Source organism: Acyrthosiphon pisum, chromosome A1 (assembly GCF_005508785.2).
Source record: "Acyrthosiphon pisum isolate AL4f chromosome A1, pea_aphid_22Mar2018_4r6ur, whole genome shotgun sequence".
Taxonomy (NCBI): Eukaryota; Metazoa; Arthropoda; class Insecta; order Hemiptera; family Aphididae; genus Acyrthosiphon; species Acyrthosiphon pisum.
In genome coordinates, this window is record NC_042494.1 from 92,774,912 (window position 1) to 92,788,532 (window position 13,621).

Consider the following 13,621-nt stretch of genomic DNA (forward strand, 5'->3'; position numbering starts at 1 on the left):
CACCATACAATTTTGAAAATATTTTGACTCTTTTTGAGCTGTTTACGGACATTTTCAGTTTTCTATTTTTTTAGTTTTTTTTCTATAAATATCAATAAAGTTTTATCGGTTGGGCCAAAAAGTGTAAAAATTTAATACAAAGCTTCTGATATATTGTTACAATATCAGTTGAAAAATATTAAAAATACATAGGCACAATTTTTTTTTATAAGCATTTGAAGTTAAATTGTTGACAAAATTTATCAAATTTAAAATTGAATAATTATTTTGTAGTTAAAATTTATAAAATGTTCAACTTTTATATCTAAGGATTGAAAATTTAAAACAAGATTCCACGTAAATATTTAATTCTGTTGCCAAAAATTCTAAGAAATACTTATACCTACAGTTTATTTTTATAGTAATTTTAAGTTCAAATTTGGACGAAATTACATATTAAAAAACCTGGAATAAATATTTTATTTATTTTGTTGTGATTGTAATGATTGTATAATATTATTTGTGGGGACTTGAAACTTCTAAAGTATACTATTATATATCTATGATAGTACCACGGTTTGTTGTTGATGTATAACGCGTTACCTGATGGATATTGTGATATGATTAATTTGGAATTTTTTTTAATACTATAGATAAGTACTATCCATTATACAGTGACCCACTTGTAACCTACTGTATAGCAGAGCGACATCAACTTACCCACCTTTTTTTTTATTGTTTTCAGTGAAAAAAATTTAAAAAAAAACAAAAGGAAGTCGTTACGACCAAATTTGTGTTGTGATCGACCTGTTGGCCACATCTGAACTGTATATTGTCTTAGAATAAAGTTATTCTATATAAAACCGTGATAATACACATTATGTTGCATCGTTGCAGATCATTAATCATAATTGTGCTGACATTGTAAAAATAGCGAGTTACATTCATTATTTTAGCCATTTCACGATAGTATAAAATATTAATAATCACTCAATAGTTCCTAAAACCTAAATACCTACTAACAATTTAAAATTATTACCAAATAATACCTTAAGATTTAAGTTACCTGCTAATGCTTATAATAACATAAAGACGACAATACGCCGATATATAAGTTATGTTAAACAATAAAATATAAGACTTCCGCTGCTATGGCTGCAATACGCGCTGCTATAATCGAATCATTCAGTCGCTGCAGAATTAATAAAAATGTCTCCATCCCTGACTGCTCTGCTGCAGACTGTATAGACTGTATTATAGTGTTTATAATATAATAATATAATATTATTATTTAGACTATTAATTTAAAGAGTGCATGCGTGCAGCAGTCGTATAGTTGCACCAGATATACGACCCGCACTCAAGTACGGTAATAGGTTATTCGAATATAGAATATTATAGAGGGAACCTCGTCTGGCGCCAACGACCCGAGAAACCGCATCCTCTTTTCCCTTCGGACGTCGGCGGCGGTTCACTTCACGGTTCACCGTACTTAATAGTTAATACCATGACATAACGGCGTTACGATTCCGTGTTATCACTATTAGCTACATGATTTACTATCATACGCATTACTGCATTAGCAAAATTGTTTTCTATTTTTTTACGCACCCGTAAATACGTAGATGGTAGATCCGTCGAATCACGAAATAATAATAAATATTAAATGTCCTTAGGTATCCAATCTCCGCTGATCGAATTTTCATTATCTAAATAATACCTAAACATATACCTACCTACGTATATAGATGGGAGGTACTGCCGTTATTATCCCATTTTATACTGGCCTGCTATAAATCTCATAATAATTCGTGCACGGTCAGCTATATACTATGACGCGATATAAGACCGAAATAGTTTTCTTTTGTCACGCCACCCATAAAATACAAATATAATAATAATATTATGTAGGTACCCCCACATAGTACGTATTACGGGATAGCTTTTTATCAATTATTGTTCTATGTTTTAATTTTACGATTACCGCGTCAGTGCGTTACACTACGTCAGACCCGTCGTTAGATATTTTCCGCCCTAAAGGGAACATTTCAATGCTACTCTTTTTTACCGATATTTATTTGATTTTGCCGCCTTCGATTTCTTTAAAATTGCAACGCATGAACTGCTTGTGCCCTAACAACGGGCCTCCATTACGATCTACGACCACACATAGGTACATAATAATTGATAGTATTTAGAGCTGCATAGCCCTCGAGTAACAGATTTGAGACACTCGACATAAGAAATTAACAGACGCTTTATTTATTTATTTTGTTCAAAATAATACCAATGCCTCGAGCCCTCAGTGGCGGATCCAGGGGGAGGGTAAAGTGGGCATTTGACCCCCCCCCTCCCCAATCACCGTAGTTTCCTTTGTTTTACACTGTGTTTAGCCAATTTTGTAGCAAATGTATGTACTTTTAGTACTTTTGCCCCCTTCATGCCTTCCCACCACAAAAAAAATTAAGCCCCGGATCCTACACTGCGAGCCCTTGACAATTTGGTTGTTGGCGTCAACATTGCTTACATTAGGATTACCTAGCCACCTAGGTATGTTATTGTTATATGTGTACCTACATTAAGTGATAACAAAAACAATAATTTATACAATACATCCGATATTTTTTTATTTACAATTAATTTATAAATTTAGTTGATTATGTAAACCATGTATCTGAATATTTTAAAAACGATAGTACCTATCATTTATCAAACAAAATTGTGGAAATCATAATTTTTTGATTTTTTGAGTTAGACAAATATTTTCACAAGAAACCAAGACTGGGCATTAACGAGTTAAAAAGTTAATTTAATTTTAACTTAACTAGTTACTTTTGGTTATTCATTAAGTTTCTTTTTTAATTAACGTGAAATTAACGAATTAATTTTTCATTTTAAGAAGTAAGTTTAGTTAATTTTTTTTTTTTAAATTTTATTATATTTTACTATTTGGGTCTATTTCGTTTTCATGACAAAAAATATTTACCGTGACTATTTTAAAGTTAAAAATTAATATCGTTAGAATCTAACTTATATATGGAAATACTGTATAAGCTATAAACACTGTGACTGTAATGTATAATTTAGTTTTATGTTGGAAAAAAATTAAGTACGCTATAGCGTTGTATAAAAAAATTAACTTTTTTCTTAACTTAAAAAAAGTTAACATAAAGTGTGTATTAACTTTTAACTTGACGGAGTTAAAAAAAAATCATTAACTATTGCCCAGCTTTACAGAATACCAATACCACTAAAATATCAATCTCCATAATATTTTTTTTTCAGAAACACGTATAATTGAACCAATCGTTATAGGTATCTGTATCAATTAGTATAGGTCTGTACTTACTCATTGGCGCAAATAAGTGGGGGCTTGGAGGGATTTAGTCCCCCACATTTCTGCCAAGTCCCCCCAGTTCAAAAGTCAGTAATTAGTACAGAGCACATATAATTTTTAGAAAATATTATAGGAGGGGCTTTAGTCCCCCCAAAATAATTTGTCTATTTGCGCCTATGTACTACTTTACACCTACTTTACACCTACTTTCTACTTTTTGATATAAAGAAGTACATATCTACTAAACACGATGGTGCTAAAAAAGAACTTTCCGAGCGAGCGTCTTTTTGCTCTGTTTTCTTATAGGTGTCGACCAACACCAAACAATGAGTTTATAGGTACTATGTTACCTTCTCGAAATGGTTCACCATAACAAGTCGATGGATTTAAACTTTCCGAATGAGCTTTGCAAAAAATTGATTTTTTAGTAATTTTTTCAAAAATATGAAATTGCGGTACCTCTTCATTTTTGAGCATTATTATATAACTAATGATTGCCGTATTTTTTTTTTTTTAAATAAAAAAGTAAACAAACATTTGAGAGGAGGCTTAGTTTTTTAATTTGCCACTCTTTTAAAAATGTCACTTTGAACAACACGTTATTTAGCTATTACTATAGTCTATAATTATTGCTTACCTCTAAATTCGACTCTGAATTCTGATGGTCTGATTACAGTACCTAAATACCTAATATAGTAATATAGTATTATAAAATATAATTTATAGGTTGATAGTTGGCGGCTTCATGCGCTCACGCAATTTCGTGTTTTAAATATTATTGACTATAAAATAATAGGTATATAATATAATATTATTTTATTATTTTTCAGTTTTTTTTTTATACCGAGAATCACGAGCAGACAGATGGCGCTGGGACACCGGACGTCTCGTCGCCGCCCACAGCCCGCGAGACGATCATCTGTTCGTGATTACTTATCTGACGCAAAATTTCGCCTTTTGTGTGTTGTCGTTTCGCGATAGGTATTGGGTATTGCAGTGCGCTGTCCGACGATTTTTCTCCGCTACAAACAAACGCACGAATAACGAATAAACAATAAATACTGACAAGATCCTCGTCGTTTGGGGTTGTGTTATTGTATCCCAGCCATGGATGTTACGCCGTCTGCCCCGAACTTATCGTCGCGAGGCCCCACTTCGAAATGCTGGCGTTAGTCCGGCAACTTTAATTTACAGTCATGCAATTATGACGTCCGAGTGAGTAGAAAATCGTTCTCGTCCGTGTAACCGTCGGGCATCGCTTTACAAATGGCAATTTGTATCGACCCGGTGACAAGCAGCGTCAGACGTCGCGGTTTTCCTTTTAAGGTCAACCGGTTGTCGAAACAATCGATTAGTCTCGGTCCGACGGTCTCTATTGATCCGTAAAAGAAATCCGCGAGATCTGACAAACTTGCTGTAGCTCCTAGTACCATAACTGCTTTGGCATAACCCTTTGCACCTGTTGGCACTTGACATTGGTTTCAGCTTTGTAGGGATTCTTTGTTTTTGTTGAATTCTTGAGACAATTAAACTCAAGGTTATTTCCTGCTTTTAATGTTACAGGATCCAGTTTGTACGTGGAAAAATTAAATCGCATGTAAGTTGTTCAATAATATGATTATTCACTTGAATAAATAAATAAATTTTTATCATTTTCAGAGATGAGTTTAGTACAATACAATTTTTATGGATGCATTGACGCCTGACATTAGGATATCAAAGTCTAGTCGGAGTTTTTCTCCTTCACAAAATCCAATGCCTAAGATGGCTAATAAACCATGGAATGCTGCTACGTAAGTATACAATTTTAGGAAACATTTAATTCTTAAAATTATCGCAACATTTACAATTTAGTAATTTTATTGCTTGTTGTTATCATTATTATATTGATACTATGTAATTTTCTAAACATAAACAAACAAAACTGTTTATTGCTAAAAATCCCAAATTGTATACTACTCTTCTTATAAAAATTAAACTAGTGATAAAATAAAAGTACTTAAAATAATAACAAAGGACTTTAGCCAGTCTTAAAATAGTTAAAATTAAAATTATAGATAACTAATTTATCTAATACAAAACATTGTATAAAACATTTCTGATGCCTGTTTTATTAATGAAACAATTTCTTATCTGTTTGTTGTTCAATAAAAATTCCATTGGTGTGATAACTATTATCCAGTAACTTTGATCCCATGTTATCTTGTGCAATAGTTTTTTAGATAACTATTCGACTATTTACCTAATATTTGTTAGTTGTAAATGTCTAGTGTTATTTCAGTCGTTGAGCTGAATGTGTTTCTTTCTTGAATGAATGATTTTGCACCAAATAATATATTACCTATAACTTAAAGTAGAATATGATAATTACAATTTTAAATGAGGTTTTAATATTCATTTAATTACCTTGGTTGAAATTAATATGTTAATTTAACTGTAGTTGTTAAAAGTCTGCAGAATAATTGAAATACAATATTGAAGTTTAATTTATTTAAAATAATTTATATAAGGTCTAATTTTTCTATGTCAAGTTTACATTATTAATTTGTATGGACTATGAACCTAACTAAAAACGAAAACCAAGTTATTTATTTTACTATAAAATAATAAATAATAATTTTTTTTTTATATTGAATCATTGAAAGTAATATTTAAATTATACATTTGATTCATCATTGTTTAAATATGTAAATAGTTACATTTTTAACACAAATTAAAAACAGTTATTTTAAGTCTAATTTTTGAATCATTATAAATATTTTGAAAGTTTTTTCTATTTTTTTCTTGCAAAATTCAAAACTATTATTGCTAAAAAGTATAGCTATAAAGTATCATAATTTGCAACAAATCAATATATTACTGTCATCTTATCTACTTTCATAATCTCAGACAAAATGTTAGTATATGTTTATAAATGCGACCAAAACTTTTCAATTAGTTTTTCTGCTGATGAAATTGCCATGAGCCGATGTAAATCACCTGTGGGGTCATCAGGAAGTATTCGAGTCGTTCGTCATGAACGAGGAGGATCCGCAGATACAGGACTTATTAGACCTGATAATTTATCAAGTTATGCATCCAGTGAAGAACCTAACCCATCTGGCAACAATGAAGATGATGGTGTATGTAAAATAGATGAATATTATTTTGTACATTTGTTATGAAATCAAAGTAATAATAATTTTATATTTGTAGGATTTATTTTATTCGTATGGTGGATACAATGGTGCTGAACTTGCTGATGATTCCGATGGTACAAAAACCAGAGCAGCAATGGATCATGTCCGATCTAAAATTGTGCGCACCAAAGATTTGATACGAAGTGAACAAACCGCAAGAGATGGTATATAACTATAAAAATGATAACTTAATGTAGATGAATTTATATTTAAATACCTAGCTATTGTCAATTGAAAGTTGAAAAGTTATAATCAAAAAATGTTATACAATTTTACATAATCATTTTGAAAATAATGTTTTATATGTGTCATACTAATAAGTAATAACTAATTATGTTTTAAACATGTTTCCTTGTAGATAATGTCAATGAGTATTTAAAATTGGCATCAAATGCAGATAAACAACAACTTGCTCGTATTAAATCAATATTTGAAAAAAAAAACCAAAAATCTGCTGTTGGTATATCACAATTACAAAAAAAACTTGAAGGTTATAATAAGCGATTAAAAGACTTAGAAACACATGGGCTCACAACATCACATCATTTGAAACAACCAAAAGAGATGTTAAGAGATGTTGGACATGGTCTAAGGTAAATATTTTGCATATTGTATAATATAGTTATTAATTTATAATAATTTTTTTTTCTAGGCATGTTGGCGGTAATATAAGAGATGGAATTTCTGGTTTATCTGGGTAAATATAAAATGTTCTCATTTAATTAATTTTATTATAATTATTATTTTAAATATCATGTAGTATAATTGATACATTTAAATTATTATTTAATATCTTAATAATTTAGGTTTTTTATGCTATATAGATATTAAGATTAGGAATCTACTTTTTAGTTTAGGGAGGCGACTCTTTACATTTCAATAAACTATGATCAAAATCTAAGCTGGATTACAAAACTATGATACTAATAAACGTTTATTTTAAACAAATGTATTATTATTTTATAATAATTATCACAACACTTATTTGTTAGTTGATATTATTCAAAAATTCAAAAATGTATTGGTTTTAAATTCTTAGATATTATTAAGTAATTTATATATGTAATATTAAAATATTATATTTTAAGAAACTTCATTATTTTGAAATTTGTAAATGTTTTATTTTATTTTAATTTATAATCTTATATTTCTATTTATTCATGGTATAGAAATTCATAATGTTATAGACCAAGTAATTTGAGATATTGGCAATAAATACATTTTTCATTTGATTATGAACAAATATTTGTTATCAATTATCAGACCACTAATAGTTATTATGTTAATTATCTATAATTCATTTAAAACACACATTTTATTATTGACATATTAATCATCATAACTATGATTATTAATTGTTACATATGTATGGATTATAAATCAATTAAATTATTATTTTTATTAAATATAGATTAGTAAGCATAATAAAGTATACTGAAACACCAAGATAATTAACATATTTTATGACATTGTATAATTTATTAGTTGAATAAAAAATTATCTTTATTGATGGTGCTATAGAATTAAAATTGTTCTATAATATTAAAATTTTAGTCAACGTGAAGATTTATACATAAAAGCAATTCAATTTTTTTTAAGATTATTTATTTTTCATTTTACATTTCTCAATATAGGTAATTATTTAAATATTGTTTTATTTAAAATTAATAGAACTGTGTATCATATACTTTTAATGAATAATTATAATTTGTATGTTATATAATATGATAATCTTTTATCGGCATTTAAATATCTAAATTTTAATTTTGTTTTAAGTTTCAAGTGAACATATATAAAAATGGTCATAACTGTCAAAGTGTAATTTTAAATTAAACATTACATGATCTAAAGCCATACAGCCAATATTTTAAAATATTATGTTTCTGTTGTAAAAGTCTTTCCCACGAGTCTTACTTTTTTACTGGGGCTTAAAAGCTTTGATTTAATTATAATATTAATATCAATTTTATATATGAAATTCAAATTCGGTGAGAAATTAAAAAGCTCTAAGGTACACAAAATATTTTTATTTATTTGTTATAAATATTAATTAATGTGTATTATACAGTTTTAGGCAAAAGAGTAATATAATGTAATTAGATATTTTTAACATTGATCACCTATTTTTGTTATGTTTATTATTTAGGTCGGTGATGTCAAAACCACGAGAATTTGCTCATCTAATTCGAAATAAGTTTGGTAGTGCTGACAATATCAATTCAATATCAAGTAAATATTACACTTTTTTTTTGATTTTTTGCTACTAGAATGTTAAATAATAATTTATATATTATTCAATTAAGGATCAAGTGAAGCTGATCTAACTGAAGATAATAGTGATAAACAGAGTGGTCGTAACCATCATGGCAGTGCTACTTTGCCAGGAGGTGTTGGACTTCATGCATCAACTGCTGGTGCTGCCGCATCACGTAGTGAAGACGGTGCTTCAGAATGCAGGTATTAATTTTTTGTTAATTTTTACTCATTCAGATCATAAGTAAATAATATAAAAAGTGTTTGGATATTTGTCTTATTTTAAATTTATTGGGGTAATATTAAATATTGCAAATTATTAGTTATACATATAATTTGTTAATTATTATCATATACTGTTTTCTAGTTCTGTGACTAGTGAATCAATTCCACCTCGGACAGGTCCTGGGGCACCTCCACCTCCTGCATCTGCAACTACTTCTTTGGAACCAGTTTGGGCCGAATTAGATCATTTACGCTCAAAAATGGAACACATTAAACAGCTAGTATCCAAAGATATTGCATCTTTAAACCATTCCCTTCAGGAAGAACGCTTTCGTACTGAGCGGCTCGAAGAGCAAATAAATGATCTCACTGAGCTACATCAGAACGAAGTGGAAAATCTTAAACAAACCATCACAGATATGGAAGAAAAAGTGCAGTACCAGAGTGAAGAGAGACTTCGTGATATTCATGAAATGCTTGAAGCGTGTCAAACAAAAATGTCTAAAATGGAACATCAACAGGCACAGCACCAACAGTATGTCACATTAGAAGGATTAGACAATTCTAATGCTCGTGCGTTAGTGGTAAAATTAATAAATGTGTTACTCACTGTGCTCCAGGTAGTGTTACTTTTAGTTGCCACTTTTGCTGGCATTCTGATGCCATTTTTAAGAACTCGTTTAAGAATAATTACCACAACTGCTGTAGTTGCTGGGTTATTCATTGCAGTAAAACAATGGCCAGACAGTGTCAGCCTGAGTGATTACCTCATTAAACATGGCAAGCAAGCCCTGTTATCCGTTAAATAGTTTCCTTTTCTATTTTAATTTTTTCACAATGATATATACATCTATGTAAACTGGTGTGATAATTCTTTCAATTTAAGTCCAATTACCATGATAATTTATAAAATAATATTGTGACAGTATTAGAGAGAAAAACAATAATGAGCATATCGTCTTTACATTATAATATTATTCTTTATAAAACTATAGACAATATAAATAGTATATAACTTACTCTATCCTTCTCAACCTGCCATGACTATTGTTGTTATTAAAACCATATTTTAAATTAATTTAATTGTTTTTTTATATACATAAAATGTATTATTTAACTTGTTTTATAATTGATTGGATATGAGGGTTCAATGACACCCGTGGTGATAGTGAAGACAACGAAATGGTAGCACTGAAATTCATTGTAAGTCATAATGATAATTTTTTATTATAGCATATTTTTTTATTTACTTTTATATCTATTACATGTAATATTATTTTGCTTGATCCTCCTCCCCTTCCCCACGAATTGATGTAGTCTAGGATGTCTTGTGATTTGTATTATTAATTTTTGTGTACATAAATTAAATAATGTATAATAATTATTTATCATATTATATAGAATATCTATGCCTTTTATGATCCAAATTTTAGTCATTTTTATTGTGTAACAAATAGTATTACACTTAATAAGTAAGGTATGATTTATACATTTTTTCAATATTTTTCTAACTAATTAATATTGAAATATCTATGTATATGGTATAAATATTTAAGTACTCACTACTTCGCCGTATTTAATTTAAAGTTATTATTAACTTTATAATATGATATAATTTAATAGTCCATTTTCAAAAATTTGTTTTTATTTTTTTATTTTCAAATTTAATTTATTTTTTGTGTATTTAATATATAGTCATATTCTTTGATTTCCATAGCTCAGCTTACATAAATAAGTATAAAAGTTATAAACTTTTTTTATAAAGTATAAAATAAAACCTTATAGAATCTACAGTAGAGTCTTAACAATCCGACACTTGGGGACCATTAATACTGCCAAATTATCTTAACAAATAAAAATGTAAAAAGAAATCAAATAAAATTATAAAAACTTGTATTTATTTATTTTTATTACAATTGAACATGTAACTGGTAGAAATCCCAATGATACCTAATATATAAAATTAAAGCTGGCAGTCACTACAAATGCCAGATTACTGAGAACTGGCTTAATAGGTGCCGGATTATCATGATTCTACTGTATTTTACTTTTTGTTTCAAATCGTTGAAATTTCTTTTTTTATACAAAATGTAATATGATAGTATAGGTGTAATGTATATGATTCAATGTATATTTGAAATTCATAATATGATTGAAAAATATTGGTTGATTTGTGTATTTCTATGCAATGTGTTATGTGATTATTTCTAAAAATTCAACTGCATTTGTATAAATCATATCGCACATTTAAAGTTACCCTATAATATTGTATTATTTACCTGTTCTATATTTTTTGCTCATTTATCATATTATCCCCGTCCAATGCTTTTGTAAGTCTGAGATAGTATGTTTAAGCAACATTAATTTCTGTACCCCTGGTAAACATCTAGTATTCTTCTGTATTGACTTGGAATTTATTTATTCATTGTTGTCAAGTTCCTGTTTTTTTAAGTTAAATTATTAACTTTCCGAGTTAACACAATATAATATAATATAAATGTGATAATATCCAATGAATATTCGTTGTTAAATCCAATTAATATTTTTGGTTCAATTTTCAATGTTAATTAAAAATATGTAAATGTTACTTGAAATTATTACTGTATGATCTGATTATTAAACGTCTAACTGATGTATATATTAAACATTTACAGTTTGAAAAATTGATTGTTTGATTTTTTTTTCCTTATATTATATTTCTTTCTAAATAGGTACCTCCTAACGACTTACAAACTTATAGGCATACAACATAGTCTATGTAAATTGCGATGCAGTGCAAGTTTTATATTTAGTTATATTCTTATTTTTTTATAATTTTCGTATAATATGTCAAAACGTTAAAACCAAATAATGGAAATGATTATATTGTGTGGCCTCGTAGACTACCATTAGCTTAATATTATAAAAAATTATAATGTGTCCAAATTTAGATAAATTTGAGTAGGTACTTTTGAACAATTATTTTAGTGATTCATATTTCATCATATCTCTAATTTATTAGGTAGGTACTTACTACTTATTAGTTAGGTACCTATGACAAGTGTTGTTTCTTAAATTTGAGAGTGTATAATATTGTAAATTGTGATGATGGTTTAGACATAATATAATCAATATTATAATATTATATTATAATAGTTTATACCTATACCGGAATGCTACTAAAAACATTGCGTGTACTATGTACTGTACTTACGTCTGTACGCATTACTCATTAGTCATTGTTCAGTCATTAGCCTAAATTAGGACGAGATTAAAAATTCTAGTAAGTAGTTGCAATTATATATATGTAAATAGTAGATAATAATACATTTGTATAATAAACACCTTAAACCTATATACGATAGATATACCAATCTAATTAGACATTTTGATAATAAGTGTTACCCATGTACACTAAGCACAGACAAACTATAGGTTTAATAAAGTAGATCGATATAATTTATTTGCAAACGGAGTTAAAAAAACACTATTTTATCGATAACTTATTAATTACTATGTTATTGACTTTCAACTTACGAAGATGGATGCGATTTTAAACAATACCTATTACCTATGTTATAAGTGTCATATACAAATTTATCGATTATATTCGGTAGGTAGGTAGGTACATACTCGAAAAATATATGAAGTGAACGGAAATTGACTCTTCGACTCTATCATTAATCATTATATGGATAGCAGTGTTGTAAATGCGTATTAATTATTATATGATTATGTTACCTACCAATATATAGGCTACCTATTTAGCTATTATATAGCGATAACCTTATTATAATCTATAATAGTTGTTATTATTATTATTAATAACGATATGTATTTTAGTGCACTAATAATCAACGTGATGATGTGGCGTGTTAATTATAGTACCTACATATAGTTGAATAGTTCACAATAATTTATTTTTTAGATTCCTAGTGAGAAGTTTTTTTAATTTTGAATAAATTATGAACTATTATATTTTAATATTTACTACTGTAATACTGTCGTTGAAAAGCATTAAATCCATTTATACATAGACATGATATTATAAACATGATATTATTCTCCATGTAAGACGTCACGGTGACTTTTTCGAGGCGCCGGAAATAAAAATTATTAACCTATAGTTTAGAACGTACATCATTACAATTAGTGCTCCCGCAGGTCACTACTGATTTTTAAATTTTGTTAAAATACCGGGAAAAAATACCCGTTGATAAAACTGTATAAAAAAACATATATAGGTTATAATTGCAGGTACATTTGTTAGTTATTATTTTCGTTTGTAAACATATTATTTAATATTTATATGTTACAGGCGTATATACCTAGACACCTAGTTACATTTTAAAAATAGGATTAAAGAAAATTTAAAAACTACATAATATAATGATATAAATTTAATCAGATTTCAGCCTTATATTATGCCCTATATTAGTCAAGAATAAATCAACATTCCAATTCTCCCCTAGTAAATTTATTGTTCGTATTTATTTTTAATCGAGTTTGAATTTTATGTCATTTCATAGTCTTTTATGTGAGTTAATTAGCAAATTTCACTCAATGTTAATTTAGCTTTTTCCTATGCCCAACCAAATGACTGAACCTATTATACAATCCCTTTCATACGATGCTTATTTTACTACTATCCACTAAGGTACTTTGGTGC

At 28.1% G+C, this 13,621-nt stretch overlaps 1 protein-coding gene across 1 annotated transcript; it reads left to right on the forward strand.

Moving 5' to 3' along the window:
* The first annotated feature begins 4,257 nt into the window (after positions 1–4,257).
* LOC100158900 (transmembrane and coiled-coil domains protein 2) lies at positions 4,258–11,636 on the forward strand. The gene is made up of 10 exons (XM_001949039.5): positions 4,258–4,531; positions 4,880–4,913; positions 4,976–5,109; positions 6,255–6,438; positions 6,512–6,659; positions 6,854–7,088; positions 7,148–7,192; positions 8,642–8,724; positions 8,799–8,952; positions 9,116–11,636. Exons 3-10 carry the CDS (start codon positions 5,003–5,005, stop codon positions 9,780–9,782), a joined length of 1,623 nt encoding a protein of 540 aa, XP_001949074.1. The 5' UTR covers positions 4,258–4,531; positions 4,880–4,913; positions 4,976–5,002; the 3' UTR covers positions 9,783–11,636.
* Positions 11,637–13,621: the final 1,985 nt, after the last annotated feature.